The sequence below is a fragment of the Nothobranchius furzeri genome, chromosome 5 (assembly GCF_043380555.1).
Source record: "Nothobranchius furzeri strain GRZ-AD chromosome 5, NfurGRZ-RIMD1, whole genome shotgun sequence".
Taxonomy (NCBI): Eukaryota; Metazoa; Chordata; class Actinopteri; order Cyprinodontiformes; family Nothobranchiidae; genus Nothobranchius; species Nothobranchius furzeri.
Window position 1 is genome coordinate 2,110,432 of NC_091745.1, and position 25,802 is coordinate 2,136,233.

Below are 25,802 nucleotides of genomic sequence, written 5' to 3' on the forward strand. Positions count from 1 at the left end.
ACTCTTCTTTGTTTAAATGGTGAAGTCAGCTGGTGTACCTGCTCCCCAGAAGCTCGGCTGTCATCCTCAGAAAGTTGGTCCTTTTGACCTCTACCTCACAAGCACTGTGTGCCTGTCATGAGACAAAACAAGCTTGGTCTAAAGCAACTTGTTGAACAGGTTTCCACCGCGTTGACTGACACTGACTTTTTAACCCCACCCACCTGTTACACACGCTAAGTCCACCCTGTATTATAAAACCATAAACGGACTGAAGAGAGCATGTTGTAGCTGCTTCTTGGCATGTTCGTATCATCGGACAGATCGTGCTTGGTGTACATTCATTTACATAAGTGGGGTTTTCTATTTTGAGACCACATTAGTGACACCAGCAGCATTTACCTTGATGGGGTTGCACTTTTTAACAGATGCCCTGTTGTCTGCCTTTTTGCAGATCTAAAATTGATCCATCTGCTTAATGTTACTCTGATTAGACTCTTTGTGTGAAGTGCACTAGCAGTGAAAAACCCAGAGCAGTGTCGTTGAAGCGCCACGCAGCTGACGTTGAGAACAGACAGGAAGAGCATTACAAATCGAAGTCATACCTTTGGGGTGGTGCTGCACCACAATAGCAACAGCCACACCCTAGAATTGTTGTTGATGGAAGGTTGTGCTTGAATCCAAGAGGTGGCAATGCCTAAATGCACTGTCTTGCGCCTTGTTTTGTTTCTATGCTTTGTTATAGTAGTAGGATCATTCAGTAGGTGATTTATGTTGACAACAGATCATGAGCAGTGGGCTTTTATTTCAAGTAAAGCTGCTCTGTCGTTCTGTTTGTGGCTGAGTTTTCATTTCTTTATTGTGGTGCACGATGAGAGCAAAGGGAAGTGTCTGAATCCACATAAAGGATAATAAACTCATTTACTTTCTGCAGTGCCAATGATAAAAGAAAAAAGTAGAAAAATGATGACATACATTTCTGACAATAGGTCAAATGTATTATCCTGACACAGGGTGCAAATGTGTCTATTGTTTCACCTTCTCTCCTTTTGAACTTCATAGATAAGTTATGCATTTGTCAGATGAGCATATTTATTTAAGAAGTAATGTTCTACTATCAGCATTTTTGATGCTGCTAAGATGTATTTCTTGCTTGAATCCAGTGAAGAAGTTATTGCTATACAATTTCTTTGTTATCTAAATACTTTTCCAGCCCTGGGTTTTTAGCTGGGACTGAAGTTTTAGTGATTAACGTTTGTTACAGATTACCATTTCATTATCTCTGAATGACTTGCATACTTTTAGATCTAGGTGAACTAAATCATTCTGACTCCGTAGCATAATAGACATGTGAAATTGTAGTGTGTTGTTAGAGGCTGATGGATGCCGTTTTTTTTCTGTGGCCAAAACCGATAGCAGGAACTGGACATGTCCTGTAAGTTTTCAGTATTTTTAAAGACTCTGTTAGCATCTGCATGTTTCCCCCACAACCTGAGAGGTGACTGTTGAATGAGGAAACAAGAGTTTATTTTTATTTGTATAATCCTGTAAATGTTTAAAACATTCAGCAGTTTTATGTTGTCCTGAATACTGTTGTGGTTGAAGAGCTTTTAGCTGAATGGCATGTTGTGTCTGACATGCTTTTGTTTAAAAAACAAATACCTGACATCTTGTATTCATTAATGAAAATCAACCCATATGAATTAATCATGATGCATCAAGATATCGACTTGAATTAAATGTAATTGTTGACACGATGATAGTAACTGAATTGAATAATGAGACTAGTGAAGATTCATGCCACTAGTTGTTAGGGTTGTCCTTTAGATTTTGCATGCATCATGTTTACTTAAAGAGTAACTAAACCCCCAAATAACTTATTTTTGCTCATAAACTGTATAATTGGGTCTTTACAAATGCAATCTTTCTGTTTCTGTGCATTTTCTGACATGCTTGTGTAGACGTGATTAAATGTAGAATTTAGGTCTAAAAACATCTTAGTGCTGCCCCCTGTGGCAGAACAGCGGCTACTGCATTTTAAACTTGTGATTGGCTGGGGCTGGAACAATTTCACGTCATTGGTACAGTCTCCTCCCACTCCCCCTCCCTCCCAGGATGGAAATTCCCCACACTTGGCCATGCTGTGCCTCCTGACAATGCCCACTTTCATGGCATTTTTCAAATCTTGACTAGGGGTGGAGTTACATTTTCTGATGGTGTGCAGTCTCTCTTTGATGAGGAGCAAGTATTGTAAGGCCCAATGCATTGTGTCAAACCATGTCAGTTTACCTAATAAAATACTGTTTTCGCTCTCAGGTCCAGCTTTTATATCTGATGCTTTGTAGTTCTATTGCTTATAAATAAACAAATACACACAAAGGGAAATTCATGTTACAGTTGGTGAGAAATAAAGGCCGACCGATATGTTTTCTAAAACATATGGGTTATATAACAAACTCAAAACATTTACAATGTGCAAACGGTTTCAGAACAATAGAAAATAAAACAGATTAAAGTTTTTTTAAGTGTTTAAAATAAAGAAAACCAAACAGTAACCTGAATAATGGTGGCTGGTTGAGGTAGGATCTTAATGTAAAAGAAAATCACTAAGTAAAGCACACTACCACATTGTAGTGAAAAATACAATCTAAATTATACATAAAAATTGTGCAAACATTAAACACCAAACCTAAAGGGAAATTCCACTCAGAAGTAACATTTTGTCTGTTGTTAGATTTCCCAGAGTTAGATAAGTGAGAAAAAGGATTTGGTAGTGAACTAGTTCAGTCATTCTCCTGATCTGGAAGCAGTAAGTTTTGCTTTAGCTTAGCATAAACCTATGTAAGTAAAAGGAATGTTCTATGCTAGATCCATGGCGGCAGTTGGCCACACAAGTGCGGCTGATATAGGAAAAAAAATGTAATATATCTGCCCAATATATCGGTCGGCCGTTGTGAGAAATCCACAGGTGGAAAAAAGCTACGAGATCATTTCATGAAAATAAATCTGATGAGAAAATAGACCATAATACATACACATTCTAACAATGTAGATCACTTTTTTTATTGTTTGTTGTGCTGTTCTGTCATTTTATTGTCCCAGCAGGCAGTTTAGTTATCTTTATCGCCTCAGGCTGGTTTGGGTGGAGATACCTGATCAGATTAGCAGCAAACGCTCAACTACAGAAAACCTAACTGTTTATGATGACCTGGAACCACTGTCATAGATTTAGGCCTTTTTTGTTGGATACATGTGTGGCAGCTAGCTTTAGTTTCATGCTGTATCATTAAAAACACAAGCTATTTTAACATTAAACATATGTGATATTTGTGCTTGCTACTACCACTTAACTCTGGCCTAATAGCAAAGGACATATAAGAAAAATGGATCTGAAATCGGCCTATGTTTGTGTGAGGAAGCCATCCAAACAGCAGTTTTAGTGTTTGTCGGGATTTTCCATGAGGCTGGTGCTTGGAGAGGCTTTGCTGCCTGGGGTTTCCTCTTGGTAACAGTGACAGACTGATGTGGGAACGCGGGTAACCATAATTATGTTCTTTGCCACTCTAAGAACCCATAGAAAAGGCCTTGTCCACCCACAAACACGTTTTTGTTTAATGTGCCCCTCCTTGAGTTTACTATGACCTCATAAGTTCACACGTTGGTTCCCATGTTTGAAGCCTCTAAAATGAGGATCAGCTGTGAGCTGTGGCTCCTTTGGGCTATAAGAGCTGGTAGGGGCAGACGGTCCTATTCTCTTCTGATTTAGCTTTCTTGGAGGGAGAAAGGCACGCAGACTGGTGCTCTTGGCTCTAAATAATTCATGAAATGACACACAATCTGCTGAGCCTCGTCAATCATTTAAAGCACATCAAAAATAGAATTCTGGCCTCTTGATTCTTTTTTAATCTGTAATTGAGTTTTATCCAATTCTGTGAAAACAGTAGTTCTTTGTCTTTTAACAGAGAATGCACCTCTAGAAAATTCTTTATTCTACCATTTAGGTGTTTTCAGGTGACGTTTAATGAAGCGGGCCCTTCCTTTCATGTTGTGAATGTTTCAACTTTAATATTTGTTAATTTATTCAGTCTTGTCGGCGTATTCTAGAGAACAAAATCAGACTGACTAGCAGAGGTTTCAGACGCTACGTCTGACTGATGACACACTGCCGTCTGCTGTAATGCTAATGCAGAAGCACAGTCGCTCTGCTACCGCTCACACTAGTGTTTGTAGGGAGTTACCGGCGTGACTTCGTCAGCTACTTCAGACTCAGTCGGGAAGCTATCTTCTGTTTTGAGAGCGCCATTTAAAAACAGGTTTTAATACAGTTTTACACATGCCATTCAATGACATTTAGCCTTTGGCCAACTCCTTTAGGGGCTTTCGGACAGGATCAATTCAGAATCTTTATAAATAATTGCGATTTGGATGCAAATCCGCTAACATTTAGTTGTTTTTATTATTTAATCAATTAAAAATTAAGAATTATTTGTTGTGTTTTAAGTGTAGGTATGTTTATTTTTGGCCACTAACCCAGCACAAAATAATTTCATTACTTAAAACCTGAATTAATATTTCTGGAATATAATTTATTTTCTCCCCATTATTACTGTTCAAATTTACTATTGTCCACATAATCCACATCATTCTTCCTGACAAACATCACCCATGATGTTCTGTTTTGGCCTCCATGGGACAAATGTCTGCATGCTCCACATTTTGCACATGACACAACATCAGGGCTGCTGAACTGCAGACCTGTGGGCTTTTGCTGATCTGTGGATTTTGTACTGGGTACCATCCAGTATGCTCTCTTCTGTTTGGCTCCATAATTACTGTCTATATATAGGAAGAAGCTGTTTGTGGTGCTGGGTATTATTTTTGTTTCTTAATTTATAACTAGCAAAAATATCACTGAGAAGTGTTGCTGTTTTCCTTTTTTAGGTTTGTAGGTTTATGTTGATTAGACAGAAGCAAGAGGAACATGCGGGTTAGGGCCATCATCAGCCTTGCTGGCATCACATCATCCCTGGGAAGGGTGATGTCCACCAGATGTTGTATTTTTGTAGTGCCTGGGTTCGACAGACCAGGTTTTTTCACTGAAGTAGGTCCAGTGCTGGTTCAGATCTGTCCTGGTTCTTAACTTTTTTTTTATAAAAGGTGTGATTATTCCACCAGTCCCAGAGAATATCATCATGATGTAACAATTTCAGTGAAATGGCCTTCTAGAGTCCTACGTTCCCTGAGGTGGTAACATTTTATTTTATTTTACTTTATTTAATTTGATTTGATTTTATTGTATTTTTTTTATTTTTATTTTTTTATTTTATGCTACCAATCAAGGAAGTCCAAATCAGTCTCAGTCATTCACACAGACATTCACATGCTGGTGGTGATGAGCTATACCGTAGCCATAGCTGCCCTGAGGCGAGGCTGCTGTACACAGGCACCAGCGGTCTCTCAGACCACCAGTAGGCAATGAGGGTGAAGTGTCCCTGTCCTGAGGGCATTGTCCTGTTGAAGAACCCAGTTGTTACCACACAGACAAGTGCTTGCAGCCATGAGGGATGTTCTCTGCAACATCTGGACATAGCCAGCGGCCGTTTGATGCCCCTGCACCTCTTAAAGACGAATTGTTGCACTGAGTGAAAAAGCACCTCAGACCATTATGGCGACCATTCTCTGTGGCTTGTAGAAAACGTCACAGGTGGGATCTGCTTGTCATGCCAGTAAAGTCGAGGTTCAATTTCGTCTCATCAGAGAAACAAAACTCTCTTCTGCCTTTCAATGCCCCATGTTTTGTTGCACAGTCCAAACTGTCAGTTCTGTGGCATTCAAGGAGAAAAAGAAGAAGTTATTTCTTTTTTTTTTCTTCTTTTTTTTTGAAGCCCTTAAATCTCAGATGTGATTGGATGGTTTTGGGGTTGCAGTCTTACCCAGTAACAGTCCGGTCAAGGATTGTCAAGTGTCTTGATGACTTTTCTGTTCCATAAACCTCAAGGTCACTTAAAATAATTCAAAATGAATGTCTTACTGCAGTGTACCACAGCTGCAATGAATCACTGTAAGAAACTGTTTATGCAGTTCAACAACCTGACCAGGTTCAAAATCAAAAGTGAACGTTTTTGCCTTCGCCATCAGAGTATCATGTATATAAATTGTTTTTTATTATTATAACAACAATCAGATAGGGTTGTCACGGTGTGAAAATGTAACCTCACAGTTATTGTGACCAAAATTATCACGGTTTTCGGTTTTATCACGTTATTTTTTTAAACGTGTTACATTTGTCAGACAACTAAATAAACCCTGTATATCAGGAAAATATTGTCCTCAGTTTATATCTAAATTTTGCCTAAAATGTGATATTTTGTAATTATGTTGTTTATTTGTTTACATTTTTCCCCTTTAGTCTTTAAAATACCAATATTTGCCTATAACTTATTTTTTGTCTGTTTGATGTCATCATTTTAAAAATATTAGATCAGATGATACTCAGTACTCAAGTAGCCTTCTAATCAGATACTTTTTTACCCTTACTTGAGTAATAAACCCTATATCAGGAAATATTGTCCTCAGTTTGTGTCCTTCCAGTGAGCTTTGCAGATGTGGGAAAATGTCATCAGGCAGTAATCATTGTTAAATTCATAATTATTCTCAGAGAGAGACCAACTCTTATCTGCCCCTGGGAGCCCCGTAATGCATAGCGTCATTTCAACATGGCGGTGTCCGCGACACGGTTTATATGCAGGTAGCGGCGCTGCGGCTGCTTTATATAGCGACTCGTTGCATTCTCCCTCAACCCAAATCCTCGGATCACGCATTTTAGCTAAAACGCTAATGTTAACTTGCCTTGCGTTGACTGTAGAGTTGTGGGTGATGGTCACGCAGATGTGTCATGAGATTTGAAGCGTTGCTGCCTTTCACAGACACTTTTTCTGCACGTGCTGCAAACAGGATAGCCGTCTTCTATCAACTCTCCCTCGGCATTCTTCAAATATCCAAAAGATGCCCGTACTTCCGACTTTGTCTTCTTTGAGGGATAATGAATGTCCTGAGCGCTGCCGTCTCCTCCTTTGGCCATTATTTCAGCTTTAGCTTCAAGAAAGTTTTGGTTGTAAACAACAAAGTGCGCATGTGCCGCCGGCAACTTCAGCAGATGATATGGTGGCTGGTAAGGGTCACCACGCCTACACCGCAGCCACGGTAAACCCACCGAGATAATATATTATTTAAAAAAAACAAGACGGTTATTATTGTCAACTTTTTTACCGGGGTTTACCTCTACACTGGTTACCGTGACAACCCTACAATCAGATAGATACATTCGGTAGTTTTAAATATAAAAAAAGCCCTCAAATTGAATTACCGTAAGTCCTCTGATATTGGCCTGTATTCTATTACCGGCCTGGTCTCCTACATTAGCCAGTCTTGCTATCAGTGGGGGTAAATAAAGGCCAGTCTCTAATAGTGGCCGGCTTTACAGCACAAACCTAACCACTGGCACAAACCCAGCCATGGTTTTGATAACTTTAAAGCGTGTGTGTATTTATTTATTATATAGTCTAAATTGCATGCTTTGGGAGTCTAGGGGCTCTCATGATTCAGTGGGTTACGATGAATCATCTTGATGCATCTACCCCATCTCCTCCCCTGTTTGTGACAATTTAGTATTTTTACAGAAAAAATTTTAATGACTCAAATTTTATTTAAATGATTTAAGTTTAATAAAATATGATACAAATATTTTGGCTTAAACACTTGGTTTTACAGAAACTACTGGTTTCATACCAAAAACATGCTAGTGGACTTCATCATTATTTGAATAATGTGAACGACCAATAAGCAATTGAGACATTATACTTAAACAACAGTGATGTCTGACAGAGTAGTCCCATTAGTCATCACACACTGGTCAAATGACATCTCTGCATTTGACCCATTACCTGGTGGAGCGGTGAGCTGCAGCAGTGGCTGCGCTTGGGAAATATTTGGTCGTTGAACCCTCCCAGTCCAACCGCTTAAAGTTGAGTGTCAAGCGGGGATGGACTGGTCCCTGTTTTAAAGTCTTTGGTATGACCTGACTGGGATTTGAACCCATGATCTCACTTTCTCAGGACACTCATACCACTATGCCACTGAGCCAGTTAAAAAGCTGGTATAAAAATACCTTTGACCAAAAATAAAGCTACAACTAAATAATTTTTTGTTATTACATTAATATTGAAAATAATGTGTGTATCAGTTCCCTTATCCCTACGCTCCTTTGTCTACTGGTGTTATGTCAGTGTGACTTATACAGTTTGTTTGTGTTTCTCCCAACTTTGCCATGCTGCCCAGGCAGCAACACGTGCTTACCCATTATAACATGCCCATGTCTGGCCTGTGCAGCAGCTCAAACATGGTCTTTTATTAAGCCGACCTGCTGCTCCTGTTACTTTAGTAAGTCATTGAAAAAAAAGTGAACCCAAGGTTATAATACTGCAACGGATCTAAACAATAAAATTACATGGCTGTTTGGGATGAAAGTCCAACTCGATAAATTTAAACTAGGGCTAACCAATCTAGGATATCATTTCCTGTCATGTTGGTAAATGTTACTGTAAATGGCCTGTATTTGGAAAGCACCTTCTTAGGGTTCTACAACCCCCCAAGGTGCTTCATAACGCAATCGTTCATCCACCCATTCACACACTGGTGGTGATTAGATTAGATTAGATTAGATTAGATATCCTTTATTGTCATTAAATGATTGCACATTCAACGAAATTTCCTAGAGCTCCACATTAGGCATCCGCTAAAAATACTAAGAAAAATAGCTAAAACAAGTACAATATGCACCATGCAATAAAAAAACAAAAACATTAAAAAATACAATAAATAATATCAATAGGGTTGATTTTTCTGTCCATTCAGGGTTCTAATAGCCCAGGGAAAGAAACTCTTCCTCAGTCTGTCGGTCCTGCAGCTGAGGGATCTGAACCTTTTCCCAGAGGGCAGCATGGCAAAAAGGTAGTGGTTTGGGTGGTAAATGTCCCTGGAGATGGTCCTTGCTCTAGTGAGACACCTCTGCAGGGCGATAGTGTCCAAGGAGGGAAGGGTGCATCCAATCACCTTTTCCGCCGCTCTAATGACCCTCTGGTATCTGTTTTTATCAGCTACTGTGCACCCCGCGTACCACACAGGGATAGCGTAAGTCATCATGCTCTCAATGACTGCTCGATAAAAAGACACCAAGAGGTTGGTCTGCAGCCTGTTCCACTTCAGGACTCTCAAGAAGTGCAGCCGCTGTTGTGCTTTTTTGACCAAGGCAGTGGTATTGATTGTCCATGACAGATCCTCAGAGATGTAAATCCCGAGAAACTTAAAGGAGGGAACTCTCTCCACCTCAGCTCCTTTAATGCAGACAGGGCGGGGGGCATCCTTACTCCTTCGGAAGTCAATAACCATCTCCTTGGTCTTCTTGATGTTAAGAGAGAGGTTATGATCATCACACCATTCTGATAAATGGCAAACCTCATCTCTGTATGCTGCGTCATCGTTGTTATGGATAAGACCTACAAGAGTGGTGTCATCTGCAAACTTAATGATCTTATTAGAGCGATGAATAGGAATGCAGTCATGGGTGTAGATGGTGAACAGCAGGGGGCTTAGCACACAGCCCTGAGGGGAACCAGTGCTGAGCATCAGAGTGGATGACCGCTTGTCACCAAACCTGACAGCCTGTGGGCGATTGGTGAGGAAATCTTTGATCCAGCCACAGGTGGTAGGGGGGAGGTTCAGGTTAATCAACTTGGCTACAAGGATGTTCGTGATAGGCTACATTGTAGCCACAGCTGCCCCAGAGTGCACTGACAGAAGCGAGGCCTGTCGAACACTGGTACCACCAGCCCCTCCAACCACCACTAGTAGGCAAGGTGGGTTTAGTGTCTTGCCAAAAGACACAACATCAGAACTCTCTGGTCAGAGCCGAGATTGAACCTACAACCTTCCGATTACTGGACAACCCGCTCTACCTCCTGAGGTACTGCTGTACATTAATATTGAGCTAAAGCTTGAGTTAAAGAAATTTGTGAATTGAATTGAAGTCTTAATTTCTGCCAGAAAAATTATAATTCAATCCTGTCATAAAACGGTTCAGTGTTACTACACTAGAACTGCCAAAGTAGTCGTTTTGACTGTTTTCACTTTAGTAACTTTAGTTACACGGGTCTTTCGTTGTCTGGCTTCCTGACTTTCCCTCTGCGTGCGTCCTTCTTTCCATAAAAGAATGCATCTAAATCATCTCCCACAAACCGTCAGCCTGACGGCTCTGCATCTTACATGGTAAAGACGAACAGCGTCGCCACAAGCAACCAACTTTCCAGCTTCACTCTGGTCATTTTCCATTTAAAATTGCCATTAAAATGGTTTTAGGAGAATGTTCTAAGTGAAACATTAGAAATGATGGCGCTTTGGGCAGCTAATGAAAGCTTGTCATTAAAAGCAGTTGACACTCTTGACAGCAACGCTGAGAACACTGAGACCAGTCGTTGCTATAATCCTGAACAAACTAATGTGTGTACCTGGGTTTCGACGATGCTCAACTTGCTGAACTAAAGCAGCAGAAAGCAATCAAAGCTTCAACAGAGTCACAGAGGTGCCTTGCTCCGCAGAAGAGATTCACCTTTTGAAACACCAGTCTCCCTTGGCTCTCTGTTCTGTTTTAAAATGTGCAGTTTTTCAATATATGGTTTACAATTTTTTCAGCCGCGACTCATTGCCTGTCTGTTGCAGAGAAGCATAACTAGTCTTTGTTGTGTGCTTCCCATAAGCAGCTCAGGTGCTGCCCTTCTGCATTTTAGAGTTCCACCTTTTGTGCTGTTCTTTTTACTTAACCCAACACTTCGTTATAAATTATTATGGATAAAATTCATTTGGAATCTCTTTGTTAAATTTGTTCTGTGTTGGTTATAGGGCTGAATGATAAAGAAAAAAAAGCATATAGATTACAAAAAAAATCTAATTGGCCTATCGATAACTAAAAAAATATAAAAATTCCTAGAAAATATTTAGTGCAGCCTTGGCCACTTTATACTATTCCTTAAAGGCCCAGTATGTGATATTTTTACCAGTTTTCTATCAAATCCTGTGTTTCCAGTTCACTAATGTGTCCCTTTTCACTAACATTTCTCACCAACATCAATTCTAAATATTCCTCTCAACTTGAAATTATACATTTTTATATACATAAACTGTGGTCGACGCTCCATGGTCATCCACCATCTTAAAGTACAGTAGCTGTTTAGGGACAAACGAGCACCACATTACCGTTTGGACAATGACTGTAACCTGAAAGAACCAGCAGAGGGCAGCAGGGCGCCCTGGAAGCATTGAGTCTGATGATTCAACTAAGAAATGGAAAAGAATAGCTACACCGTTGCTGTACTTGTTAGTTTGAATAAAAAACTAGTAAATCAAAAGACATAAAATTTGTCAGTTCCTCATCATGTCCAACACAAGGAAGCCGCATATGTTCAGACCCCCGCCTGCTATTAGTTTATTAGTTGGACGCCAGCCTCGGATTAGTGTCTCTGACTTCCAAACTCGCCTCAAGTTGTTCATCCGTCTTTTCCTAGTACCAGAACTCCCGACCCGGTCCCAACGTGTCCGTTCCAAAGTCCTTCTACTCAAGTCTCCTCTCTTCCTGCAGCCTGCCGTATCTCCCAACACGCTCCACCACTCGTCCGCCAGCCAGTGGCTAAATCAGCATTGTTTACTTTATCTCCACAACACTTTACTAACGGCGATGTAGTTCTCCACGTGTAACAGAGACGCTCCGACACAGAGGGCTTCACAATCACATTTGACTCCATGGCCACCAGTGAGAGTGGGAAGTTTGTTCCTAAGAAAGGAAACAAATCATCCGTTGTTTGGAACTTGTTTGGGTTTGCTGTGACGGATGTGGAGCGTGGCAGTTTTATTCCAACAGGATGTTCATTTATTCATTATTCATCTCAGAAACGAGGGTTACATTTGTCTTGCTTGTGATTAAATAAAAACCAAACTGGCTTTAAGGTGCCTTCCATTTGTACTTGTTGCTATTCTTAATAATTAAGGGGGAGAGAGGATCGGAAATAAATCGTAAATCGAATTTTTTAAAAATCATCAGAGATTTTGTTTTGGGCCGTATCGCCCAGCCCTAGTTGGTTAATGCCGATATTGAAAAAAGGGTAAATATTGACCAGACATATCGGTCTACTCCTGTTGGACATACAGCCCCTCACAATGATCAACTCGGTTCGAGTCAAAGTGTTTAGATGTTTGCGTAACAGCCTGTGATGCTCTTGATAACTTATTAAATATAGCTATCCAAGTCGTGGTCCGTTTGGTTCATTATGGACATGTTCAAATTAAAAAAGAAATCAAACTTAACGTGTGAATTCTGTTTGAGGATGGAGTTTCACATTTTAGCAGATGTTTGTGCTTATGGTTTCTAATTATTCAACAAGTGACATCCACGTTGGATTCGTTGTTTTGACCAGTTAAAGCATGCAGTTCTTTCTCCTTTTCCGTTTACTAGAAGCCACTAGCGAGGAAGTGGACTTTGAATGCAATAATTGAATGTCGTTCGTCTGTCAGACTTTTTCCTTTCACTCTTTGTTTGTGTTGCTCTACATGCCCTATTTCATCCATCCAATGTTTTTCTTGTATTCAGTTTTTTTTTTCATCCTTTTTAACCTTCATATTTCTGGTGTATATTTATGTAATTTATTTATTTTCTTTGTCTCGTTTGTTTCTCTCACACTCAGGGACTTTCTTCCTCGGGGATCAGGTATTGTTACCCGCAGACCTCTCATTTTGCAGCTGGTGAATAATATAGCAGGTGAGTGCGTCTGTCCTGTACACACAAACATCCCAATTTCCTTTCATCATTGCCCCGCATATGGTGTCTCCGTCTCAGCGCCTCAAGCCAGGCACACGGCTTGCTACTTTCATCTCTTGAATTTAATTTAGCTTTCTGTTGTTCACTGCTCTTTCTCTTTCATTCCCTCCATCTTCACTCACCTCTTGTGCACTCCGCTCTGCCCCTTTGTGTAGAATATGCTGAATTCCTGCACTGCAAAGGAAAGAAGTTTGTGGATTTTGATGAAGTCCGGGCGGAAATCGAGGCAGAAACCGACAGAATCACTGGATCCAATAAAGGCATTTCTCCTATTCCCATCAACTTGAGGGTCTATTCCCCAAATGGTAATGAACACACGTCATGTGGACACAGTCATTCATAATCACTAATCATTCACTTATTTGTGTTTTTGGTTCTAAGTCAGGTCACTTGGTAAGATGAGTAAGAGTGAAGAGATTTGAAACAAAATGTTATTTATACAGTATGTTCACTTCTGGTATCTTGTCACCATTACAATATAATATATATAAAAGGTTTATTTGACCTAGTTTATTCTAAGGAATTGGTTTGTATTTTAAAATTCCCAAGATGTACTGGAATTAATTCTAGAACATTTCCTCAGTTCAGATATCTTTCATTAAATCTCATTTAATACAACAACAAAAAATAAAAAAAACAGATGCCTGTTGTTGGTTGTGGTTCTAGTTTTATACCATATAATAAACAACACAGAAAAAGTGTCAAAAGTGGACTGAATAACATTAACAACATATTTTTTCCTTTTATTCATTTGTTTCCAGTAATAAATAGTAAATTTCACCATACTATACTCAAAGCATGTTGTGTTAAGATGGATACTTTTTCATTTGGGACAAAAGTTTTTCCTCGATACTTCAAAATGAGGATAACTTTAATAGTTAAATATTACTGATACTAAAACATTTGTCGTTTGATGTTCTGTGGAGAAATAAGATACTTTCAATGTTTTCTGTAACTGTTTAATTACAAATGCTTAATTTATATTACCGAGATGGTTCCAAAAGGCCAACATGAACTAAAACTTTGTGACGACGTGAAAAAGAATATTAGGGAAAAGCGCAACACCAAAACTTCAGTTTGCATTCAACAAACCTGACTTTTTGGTTCTTATATATGCAGAGTGGTAAAAGCTTTGTTTTTGCCTTTCTGCCTGACGGTTTTGGCTCTGGTCTCTATCGCCTCCGCCAGAGCGTCACACGTGTTTGGTGACGCTTCCGTCGCTGTTTTCTGTGGGCGGTAGAGGACGACGTCGCCCTCCACTGCCCATATTCGTTGGGTTGACCAATGACTATTTTTCCTGCTCATTAAACATTCATGTTTTTTGTCTCTTATTAACTCCCAATAGTATTGAACCTGACCCTGATCGACCTCCCAGGCATGACTAAGGTTGCTGTAGGAGATCAGCCGCCGGACATCGAGCATCAAATCAGAGACATGCTGCTGCAGTTCATCACCAAGGAGAGCTGTTTGATCCTAGCAGTCACTCCTGCCAATACTGATCTGGCTAACTCAGATGCTTTGAAGATTGCCAAGGAGGTTGACCCACAAGGTAAACAAATCAATCAAGGGTCAGATATCAGGCTTATGAACCGTATGTTGTCAGGAACATTTGTATTGGGTTGATATTTTACTACTGCATCTCATTTATTTAGCTATGGCTGTGTTGTTGTCATTTACCTCAGGCCAAGCTCTAACGCCGCTAGGAAATGTTGACCACTTTTAGAAAACCTCCAGATGTCAGCCTTTTGAGTATTAATTTTAACATCAACGTTAGGTAGGAGACTTAGGATAGAAGTATTCCAGCTGCTGTTGGCTAATCTGTTCAGGTCTGCGTACCATTGGTGTCATAACAAAACTGGACCTGATGGACGAAGGCACAGATGCAAAAGATATCCTTGAAAATAAACTGCTGCCACTGCGAAGAGGTGAGTGCCACACACAACACCCGCAGACAGACATGTTACACTCTGTAAGCCTCACACCTAGAGCAGCCGTTTTTGTTTAGGTTACATCGGTGTGGTGAACAGGAGCCAAAAGGATATCGATGGAAAGAAGGACATCCGTGCTGCTCTGGCTGCAGAGAGGAAGTTCTTCCTTTCACACCCTGCCTACAGACACATGGCAGACCGAATGGGCACATCACACCTACAAAGGACACTTAACCAGGTCTGCATTAGTCAGTATTATCATTTTTGTTTGTTTAAATGTTAGATTGCCATTTGCTCCTCATCAAATGATCTAAAATCTGCTGCCTGTCTATAGCAACTGACCAATCACATCAGGGATACCCTTCCTGGTCTGCGCAGCAAGCTGCAGAGTCAGCTTCTCTCCCTGGAAAAGGAGGTGGAAGAGTATAAAAATTTCCGTCCAGATGATCCAACTCGTAAGACAAAAGCATTGTTGCAGTGAGTGCAAATAATTATTTCTGCATGTTCCGTTTGCTACAAACATTAGTTAATGCAGCAGCTTGAGCCTAATGTCACCTTTGGGTTTGCATAACGCATTGTTGGGCCGCAGTTAACTGGGCTGCAACATCTTAGCTCCTGTGTTAGACAGGGTATCCGCGGGTTCTTAAAAAGTCTTAAAGTGGCTTTCCCAAATATAAGGCCTTAAAAATCCTTAAAAATGACAAATAATCCTTAAATACAGTTTTCAAAGGTCTTAAATGACCAAAGACCCAATAAACAAGATTATTTTATTACTATAAAATTTTCGTGAATTTCTAGTTAGTGTTCAGCTTTTTTTTGTGTATGATGTTGGCGTAAGCGGAACCGTACACATTCAGTTGGTTGTTAAAGGGGGCTATTTTTAGATGAGCACATTAGCTGGTTAAGCTAGTGGGAGCTTGCGCCATGGGGAAGTGCAAGTGTAATGGTAACTGGATGGCTAATCCCACGTTTGCGACGTGGTTAGCACCGGTTCCAGGCAATAGCCGGAAATTATAGCTTAAATTTGGTCAAAGTTGCCTTAAAAAGGTCTTAAAAAGTCTTAAATTTGGCTCCCTTAAACCTGCAGATACCCTGGTTAGAGGAAAGGGAGATTATTTAATTAAACATTGATCACCCACGGATTGAAAGCATAAAACAAGCTGGTTTCACAACAATCTCTGAAGAGATGCATATACAACCATTGCATCATGTGTGAATGGACTTTATAAGCATGCTTCTGCAGGAAGATTAAACATAAATTGTTTGTCTGTGTCTAATCAGGATGGTGCAGCAGTTTGGTGTGGACTTTGAAAAATGTATCGAAGGCTCTGGGGACCAGGTGGACACCAATGAGCTGTCAGGAGGTGCCAGGATAAATCGAATCTTTCACGAACGCTTCCCCTTCGAGCTAGTCAAGGTTTACGCCCATATTTACATCACTCTTCCCCGCGAGTTTGAATGGATAAAGATGAATGCACTCTGAAGTTTATTAAGGATGGGTGTGGTTTCTCTTGCTGCACAGATTGTGTTTGATGAGAAGGAGCTGAGGAGGGAAATCAGTCATGCAATCAAAAATGTCCATGGTGTCAGGCAAGTGAAGTTCTCTGAAAAAGCTGCAAAAGAACATTTAAGAGAAAAAGTAACAGATGCCTGTGTTATGCTTCTTTTGTCACGGCCTTCCTCCCTTTGTTGGAGCTTTTGTTCTACTTTATAATTCAAGGTTGTGAATTAAAGACTTGACATAGACCAACAGTACTAATTCAGACTGATGTATTCAGACAATGTCATCTGTTATTTGTGAATTATACGTCTGTCTCTTCGCGTTGCTTTTCAGGCTTCTCACACATAAGCCACCCACTCCCTTTCTGTGTCTGTCCACCAGTGTTCTGTCCTTTTCAGGTTTTGTATCATCTGTATCTTTGTCCAGTGTGTTTGTGTTGTTTTGTTTTCCTCCTGCCATTTCTTACCCGTGTTGGCTGTTCTGTTGATCTTTTCTTCTTTGTTGTTGTTTTAGTGATCTTTCTCAAATTTCTGTTCAGTCATGTTGTCTCATTGTCGATGTTTTTATGAGTTGAATCATTTTTTGTCGCCTGTCACACCTGTCTGTTAACTGTTCCATGTGTTGGCCGCTGTCTCTCTGTGTGTCCTCAGAACGGGGCTGTTCACTCCAGACCTGGCGTTTGAGGTCATCGTGAAAAAGCAGATAGTTAAGCTGAAAACACCCTGTCTCAAATGCATCGATCTGGTCATTCAGGAGCTCATCAACACGGTCAGGCAGTGCACCAACAAGGTACTGCAAGGGTCCATCACCTCCCGACCCGGCCGGGACACAGGGCATTGGGCTTGGCAAAGGGTTAGCTACCGTAGAACATTAGCTGTTTGAGAACTGTTTAAATGTTTAGTTACCCCTCTGCCCAGCCCAGCCCCATGATATGTGTTGTGGAGTGTTGTGACATGTGCCGTGTTGTTGTGAATAAGAGGTGTTTCTTGGACTGAACATCTCAGGTTTCTCTTGGGTATGCTGCTGGTTTCACAACTCATTACACGTATTCAGCAAATGAAGAGAAGGCTGAAAGCTCCAGCCTAATGACCAAATCTTAAAGAGACTGCTTTGTTAAAGCCCCAGTGTGTAAAAACCTTTGACTCTTTAGCGCCACTCAGTTTAGAGCAGGTATTGCAGCTACAGTTGACCACACGCATCAAAACCTCCTGTGAGGTCCGGCATGCGGCGACCCTCTACCCGGCCTCCATTGTTGTCTTTGTACTGTTCTAGTCCGACCCCCCCCCCCCCCCCCCCCCCCCCCCAGCTAACTGCTAATTTTCTTAAATTAAACAAGCTAAAATCTGAGTCCATCGTTTCTGATCCTTGAAATCCCTCTTCCTCTCACTTTGCCCTTGATTCTATAACCCTAAATCACAAGCAGTGAGTAACGAGTCGTAGGGTAACATTGGATGCCGACCTCTCAATGGTTTCTTAGATAAACTCTGTTGTGAGGCCCTGCTTTTATCAGTTATGTCGTCTCGCTCGTCTTGGGCTTATTCTGAAGCAGAGGCATTTGGAATCAGTTATTCACGCTTTCATTACCTCCCACTTAGATTATGCGAACGCACTCCTCACTGGTAATCCTAGCTCAGTATTAAATCGGCTGCAGGTTGTCCAGAACGCAGCAGCCTGGTGATGAACACAAGTTGATGTAGCCACATCATCCCAGTTCTTCCACGCCTTCATTTACTCCGTGTTGTATTCCAGGTACAGTTTAAGCTTTTGACTTTAGTTAGCGGATCACCTCCTGCTTTGCACTCCACAGATGTGCTGTGCTATAAATCACGGGGCGAGCGAGCATTTGTCCATGCTTCCCCACAGCTGTTGAATGCACTGCCTATTACTGTAAGGCAGGCTCCCTCTTTGGCGGTTTTTAAATCTCGTTTAAAAACCCACTTTCTGGGCTGGCTTTTAACTTTTGGGACAGTTTCCATGTTTTATTGTCTTATCTGTGCTTTTAGTGGTTTTACTTTGGTTATCTGGTTCAGTTTTGCTGTTTATCTATGCTTTGAGTGTTTTTTCATCTTTGTTTTATTGTTCTGAGTTTGTTGGTCTGCTCTCATGCAGAATTTGAAATGTGCTATCCAAGTAAAGCGGTACGGTATGGTAAATAAAGACTGTGTGAAAACACCACACACTAGCTTTCAACTAGGGCTGCACGATATTAGAAAAACCTGCAATATGCGATAATGGTAATTAATATTGCGATGACAATATTACTTGCGATAAATAAAACTCAGGAACAAAAATAATTAAAAAAAATCATAAAAATGAGAAAAGCAAAAGATGTGAGGAAAGGTAAAAAGAAAATGAACAAGAAAAGGTAATCAGTGGATCCCGGGAAAAGCAGAATCCGCAAAAAGAGCAGAACAAAGCAAAGTCAGGTGTTTGCTAACCATCAAAATCAAGTACCGTCCACTTCGGGGGCGGGCATCTAACCTATGAGAACCCACCCATTTGGCCAAATGGGTGAAGAGCTTTATTTGATTTGTTAAAAAAAAACATGATGCTTCTGTTTGACAGAATGCATAATTTTTAGCAAACATTTGTGCTGACCATTCATTACGATATTTATCTGTTCTTTGCGATATGCATATTGTGCATGCCGATATCGCGATAACGATATATTTACGATTAATTTTGCAGCCCTACTTTCAACTGTTTGCAAGTTTTATTTATTGCTTCAGTGTGTCTCGGATTCATGTCCTGTGAATATATGTAGAATGGGTCAGATACTGTCTTCTCGCTTCAGTGCTGTCATGCCCAGCACGTCTACGGTGCCCACTGAGTAGTCTCCCTACACAGCTACAGCATTTCAGGATGGCGCATGACCATGGAGCATCAACGACAGTTCATGTTTATAAAAATGTCAAATTTCAGGCTAATGGGAATATTTAGATGTTTGAGACATATTCATGAAAAAGGACCTGTTTGTGAACAGATACACAGAATTTGATAGTAAATAAGTAAAAATATTACACACTGTGTCTTTAAGAAAGAAAGTGTAGAAAACCTGCGGCTTGTCCTCCCGTTTGATTTGACTCAGAACTATAAATGACTAACCGAGCAAACTTCTTCTCTGTTTTATTTCCTCTATTCTTCCTTCCTGGTTTTTCAAAATTCCCTTCCCTCCCGTCTTTCTGCCACCACCATGAATTGCAAACTGATCCCATGATCTTTCAGAACGGGGCTCTTCACCCCGGACCTGGCTTTTGAGACCATTGTCAAAAAGCAGATCCTCAAACTCAAAAAGCCCAGCCTCAAATGTCTGGATCTCGTGGTGTCTGAACTCGCCGCACTCGTCATGAAGTGTGCCGTTAAGGTAAAGAGGGACACACATGCTGGATTGATGCCATAAAACAAGAGGGGGCCTTTCATATCGCTGCCATTTGAGAGCAGTTTTCACCTCAATGATGTCTGCCATACATGTTTGTTCTCATTGCTTTCGAAGTGTGCATCATCTTGTTTCCTTTGAAGTTTCCACATGTTTTGGTGAATATCTACATATAAACCAATTATAAAAATATACGAACAGCTCAGAATTTCCACCAGTCAGCTCCTATAATTTTTTTCCCCATCTAAATCAAAATTCAAAGTCAGGTCAAAGTTAAATAATTTCCCCGACCCCTACACTCCACCCTCTTCCTGCCAGAGCCAGTCTGAGTTGTGCTTAGCTAGGCGACACTCACACACTGCCCCCAGAGGGTAGGCCGATTCAGTTTGCTGCTCAGATGCAGAGGAAATTCATGTGACGGGTGACAGGAATGATCCTAGCAGCTTGTGGGCTCTGTGGACATGGTGACATGTTTAAAAAGCACTCCCATAGCAACAGTCCTCCACTACCATCTTGTGGACAGAAGGGGGAACTGCATAGATAGATAACAGACCTAGTGGGCCAAACATTTCTTCTTGCTCTCTTTTGGGTTTCCTCTGCTTCATTCCCGCCTGTCCGCCATCATCTCTAACCAGACCTGTACCGTCAGCTAGGGATGACTGGTTAATGTATTGGCATCTGCACACAAGAACATCCATGCATGGTGTGGACCGACACTAATGTTTAACCTGACATCATCAAATCCTTACCAGACTCATCCCAGGCAGGTGGCTAAGGGCTCTGCAGCTTTGAAGAGGTGTGTGTGTGTGTGTTATTGCCTGCATTTGTGACATTGAAATGTCACTTGACCTTTTTTTTACTCTTTTCTTTGTTTCCTACTTATTCTCACTTCTCACTCCTGTTTTCTGTGATTATTTTGGTAAGTCTTATTAAGCTGAAGCTCCCATGTCATTGCCTGTGTGTGTTTGTGTCTGTGACTGTTCAATGCTGCAGTTTTGTGTTATTGCCTTGCAGCTAAATTCCTACCCCAGACTGAGAGAGGAGACGGAGAGGATCGTCACCACCCATATCAGGGAGAGAGAAGGGAAGACCAAGGATCAGGTGTGTTATCAGGATGATAATTCAATAGTTTTTATCTACTGAACTCATAAGTCTTGTTACGTTTGGACTCACGGTACCCAAAACGATAGATGCTAATTAATGTGTGCAGTTCCTCCCTGATCCTCTGGCCAGAAACCATTAATCCATGATGTCCTTTTTTGCTTTTACCTGACTGAACATTCCAGATGATTTGTTAGTGTTTTTATTTGAACAGTAGATTGCAATTGGTGTGAAACAATTCAAAATTCTACGTTGGATTGCTCCAAGTAACTGCTTTAAAGTTAAAGTCCCATCAGTCATTATCACACACTTGTGAGCTGCAGCTGTGGCTGTGCTCAGGAACTATGTGGTGGTTTATCATTCCAGTGACAATGCCAGGGTTTGTGTTTTATTATTGGACACAAACCATTTTATTATCTGCATTTCTTTTCCCTTTTTTTTGTCAAAACCAGAACTGTTTTCTAATGTCTTTGGCAGCTTTTTATTTTAAATTTATTTATTTATTTACTTACCAGTGTTGCTTAAATTTCAACAATTGTTCTGCAGCTGATTGAAGGTGCATGAAAGTGTTTGACCAGTTCCTATGGTGGACCTTAAGGTGGAAACGCTGAGAGTATTTCACTTGTTAAAGGTGATTAGCTGGGTAATCTGACAAGTGTGTCATTTGTGTCTACATGTGTACATAATCCAGTAAGGAAAATACCGGGGCACCATATCTAGGAGCCAAAAGTTTCCCCCATCACAGCAGAGCTTCATGCGGCAGGTTTTGGAGTCGTATTTCCTGATATTTGGACCCCAGATGGAATAACGGCAACATGACTCTACCACTGACTTTCAACGTTGATGATTTATTTCCACAAATGACACAAGCCCGAAGGGAGTTTTCTCTGTGATGATGTTGTTAATGCTAAGAGTTAGCTTCTACTAATCGAGACGTTCTCTGCTGATTCCTGGACACTAAAACAACAGCGTTTCCTGTCGTGAGTCAAGATGGGTGAGCCCATGGATGCTAATTCACAGTGTGATGTAGATCTGTCAAGAGTTTCAAATCCTAGAGTTTCATCATCTATTTTCTATCAGAAGCTAATGCAGGAGATAGGTGTAGGAGACTATTTTCATGTTCAGCCTGCATGAAAAACTCAGTGTAACTGATTTTCATCACAAAAACATCCATCCGAAACCGCTTGTCCATGTGTGTGTGTGTGTGTGTGTGTGTGTGTGGGGGGGGGGGGGGGGGGGGCCTGGGCTGGTGCCTATCTCCAGCGGTCAATGGGCAATCAGTACACCCTGGACATAGAGCCAGAGACACACAGGACAAACAATCACACACACACACACACACACACACACACACACACACACACACACACACACACACACACACACACACACCTAAGGACAATTTAGACAGAGCAATCAATCTAACAGTCATGTTTTTGGACTGTGGGAGGAAGCCGGAGAACCCGGAGAGAACCCACGCATGCACAGGAAGAACACGCAAACTCCATGCAGAAAGATCCCAGGCCGGGAAGCGAACCCAGGACCTGCTTGCTGCAAGGCAACAGCTCTAACCACTGCACAGTCCTTATCACAAATCCTACAAAAAGATGTATTTTTGTTTTTTTTGGTGAATTTCCTGCATTAGCCGCCAATCGAAAGTAGACGGGGAAACACTCAGATTAAAAAAGTCCAGTGACATTAGTACTTAATAAAGTTAGGGTTACCATTAGCACTAACAACACCCCCACACATCAGAACTCTTTCAGGCTTGTGTTATTTGTTGAGATAAAACATCAGCATTGCAAGTCATTGGTAGAGTCACATTGCTGTTATCCAATCAGAGGCGAGATGTCCGTGTATCAGGAAATACGACTCCAAATCCTGCCATCTGAAGCTCAGCTCTCCTCTTCTAGCACACTTCTAGAGTATTTTTCTCAGAGATCGACTTACAAGGCATTCATTTATAGTAGAGACTACTGTTGATGTGTTGAAAACCCAGTGAACTTGGTCTTTAACTAAAAAGAAAAAAAAACAGCTGAATTGTTTTAGTAATCCACCTTTCATGGATCTGGGTAATATAATTTCAAGCTTCATGAAGGTTTTCCATTGAGGGTTAGGGGTGTTCACTCTGAATTATTTTCTACTGTTAATCAGATCTTTTGTGTTCGTCTGCTGTTGTCAGCAGAGAGAACAATCAAGATGTAACACCAGATGAATTTGAGTTTATGGATTACAAATTAGATACAAGTTCTCCCAGAGACTTCTCAGACCTCGTGCTTCCCAGCCATCTAAATAAACCGTTCATAAGAGTCTGCTCTGCGTAGGAAATGAGCTCAGTTATGCAGTAGTCTTTGTAGGTGATTCCCAGTTTCTTGGACTCTTATCTGGTTGCTTGAGACAAAGCAGCTGTGCAAATCAACACATTTTCCATCTTCCTGCTTCAGTTGAGTAGATAGATGTTTTCTGTGCTGCCATCACCAGGTCGTCTCTGTGTAGACGTTTATAGTTTTAAGATAAGATGTTTATGAGCGATGAAATAAGTAAGACTGATAGACTTGTGTGTTCATCAGTTTACCTCAATAAAATATATTGTTTAGAGAAAAGTCATATTCTCAGCTCAACCTCTCTCCTGCAGTCCGATCGCATTGCCTTGTGTAAATGTACAGACTCCCTATTTGATGACTGTTTTCTGCCTTTAAGATTCTGCTGCTGATTGACATCGAGTTGTCCTACATCAACACCAACCACGAAGACTTCATAGGCTTCGCCAAGTAAGTAGCCTTCCTCCTCTAAACGCTTCAGTCCATCACGTAGCTTGTTGCTGTCATCCCACTTTTTGCTCATCAAGTTTGCATTGCCTTCAATCTGCATTTGTGGATTTAAAATTAAACGAACTCTTTGTCATCTCTTCATGCGCTACTTGAACCCATTGCCCCACATACTGCAAACCTACAGAGCGTTGTAGTAAATTAGCACGGGGTGCTGGTGATGCTGCCACATCAAAGCACCCGTCTTTCTGTGGATGCTACAGTTATCAACCCAGTAAACTCTAGTAACTTATTCATTTTCAATCCGTTCATGAATTGAGGCTACCCTTACCCACACAAGAACAATGAAACCTGGTTGGGTGATTAAAATGAGTTCCCATGTGTTGCAGACTGTCACTAAAAAGCACGCTTCTTGTACCCAAGGCCAAAAGCAGCACTTCAGTGTTTTTCTGTTTGTTTTATCTGTAGTTGCTTTGCTCTGGAAACTAATTTGCCTACAACACAGCATTGATCGATTTGTTTTTGGTAAATCTGAAGAGTCTAGAGCGTGTGGTTGGTTTCGTGTACTCTCTGGCGCAGCAGTTACAGTAACCTTTAGCTGCTTTTAGCTCCTCTACTGTGTGGATTTTGGTTTTGACCGAATAACAAAGCAAGCCCTTGTGTGAGCATGTGTCAGGTTGATGTCTTGCCTCTGCATGGCAACATGTCCGAGATCAGCCAGGGCTGTTTAATGGTTCTCATGACATCACTTTCAGTCTAGACTACAGAAGGCTGGATGATGGTAGCTCCCCAGGGTACGCCAACAACAGGTGGGCACAAAGGAAAGAGTGAGGGCTTATTGTTTGTAAGTGTGTCTGAGACTCCTCCAACATTTACAGCCTTTTCAGATTCACTTCATACGTTTTATAGTAAATGACCATGAGTGGATGCAATATTTAGAAAAATGAAGTAACCCTTCATTAGGTTTGGTCGGCGTTACTTTGAAATGTCTGTCTTTGTGTAAAAACAGCGCTCAGCAGAGAAACATTGCTTCAAACAAGAAGAGGGCCATGCCCAACCAGGTATGTATTTGCACCCCGCTCTCTTCCTCTCACCTGTCCATCTTTTTACAAATGCACCTCAGTAGTCTATTAATCAACACTCCAGCCTCTCTCTTACGGTCCAGCCATCATCTTTACTCAGATGCACTCTAGTTTGTTCTTTCCTCTAATGTCTTAAATCCTGTTTTTGTTCATGTTGATATTTAGTCTGTCATGGAGGGTTTTCAGACCAGCCCGATTGGGTTTACCATTTATGATTTGTTCAGTAAGAGGAGAGGTACCTTAGTGATTTTAAAGAAGACCTCTCAACCCCGTTCCTTCTGCTTTTTGAAACGAGCGCTTCTCTTCATGGCTGATAATATTTTCATTTGTGTACTGCATGTGACCCAGGCTTGCTGTTCCAGCACAACAGATATTTGATCATAAACGTTAACTCACAAGCATCATGTTTATTTAAACGGTAGAAAGCGCATGGATGGCACACCAATCAACTAAGCAATAGACTGCCGTAACCAAATTGTGATGTAAATGAGATTTTAATTGCATGTAACTCTTGCTCTGTCTCTCTTATCTCTCTCCTCTTTACATCCATCTCTGGTCTCCTCCTGGATTTCCTTTGCTGCACCTTCAACCCCCCCCCCCCCCCCTCCTCTTTTCCTTTTCCATTCTTCCCTTTTTCCTTCTTTACCCATATGAATGAAACTTTCACCCTTTACCTTCTTTCTTCTCTGTCTCTTGTCTCCTCTTTCTTGCTTTCTCATTTATTTTGGCTTTGATTTTTTACCACTCCCCTCTGCTTTAATCTCATTCCCTTCCTATTACCGCAGGGTGAGATTTTGGTAAGTACCCCACAGATTTAACCCACACCCTGCCAGGGGCAGCAGGGGTAAACCATGCAGAAGAACTGAGGCCGTATAAGTTAAGGTCAGCCAGTTTGGTTGGAGTTAGAATAGATTTCTGATCAAACTTTGGCTCCTGTGTCTGTGTGAGGTGATACCTCCATCATAATGAGTTGTTCTACCCCTCTGCAGCTCGGCCTGCTGGGAGAGGTCCAGGAGGAAGAGGTAGAGACTTGCCTGACTGCTTCAGTTTAATTCAAGCGTCAGCGCACTTCAGTTTAATTCAAGCGTCAGCGCACCATAACCAGTAATTTGGACATTTTTAATAGTAGCGTCACACATTTAAAC

General features: G+C 41.1%; 1 protein-coding gene across 6 annotated transcripts in view; it reads left to right on the forward strand.

The window, feature by feature from the left end:
- The window catches only part of dnm2a (dynamin 2a), a 37,592-nt gene that overhangs the window by 834 nt on the left and 10,956 nt on the right, over positions 1-25,802 (forward strand). Inside the window, exons 2-15 of one of the 6 annotated variants that reach the window (XM_070551333.1) lie at positions 12,768-12,841; positions 13,057-13,206; positions 14,247-14,450; positions 14,728-14,826; positions 14,907-15,067; positions 15,164-15,306; positions 16,111-16,246; positions 16,352-16,419; positions 16,981-17,119; positions 20,721-20,807; positions 23,508-23,578; positions 24,331-24,384; positions 24,585-24,636; positions 25,443-25,454. In XM_070551333.1, coding sequence (XP_070407434.1) covers positions 12,768-12,841; positions 13,057-13,206; positions 14,247-14,450; positions 14,728-14,826; positions 14,907-15,067; positions 15,164-15,306; positions 16,111-16,246; positions 16,352-16,419; positions 16,981-17,119; positions 20,721-20,807; positions 23,508-23,578; positions 24,331-24,384; positions 24,585-24,636; positions 25,443-25,454 — 1,450 coding nt within the window. Of the gene's footprint in view, positions 1-12,767; positions 12,842-13,056; positions 13,207-14,246; positions 14,451-14,727; positions 14,827-14,906; positions 15,068-15,163; positions 15,307-16,110; positions 16,247-16,351; positions 16,420-16,980; positions 17,120-20,720; positions 20,808-23,507; positions 23,579-24,330; positions 24,385-24,584; positions 24,637-25,442; positions 25,455-25,646; positions 25,680-25,802 lie in introns of all 6 variants that reach the window. The other 5 variants (XM_054741279.2, XM_054741280.2, XM_015948434.3 and 2 more) reach the window with 5 other exon arrangements.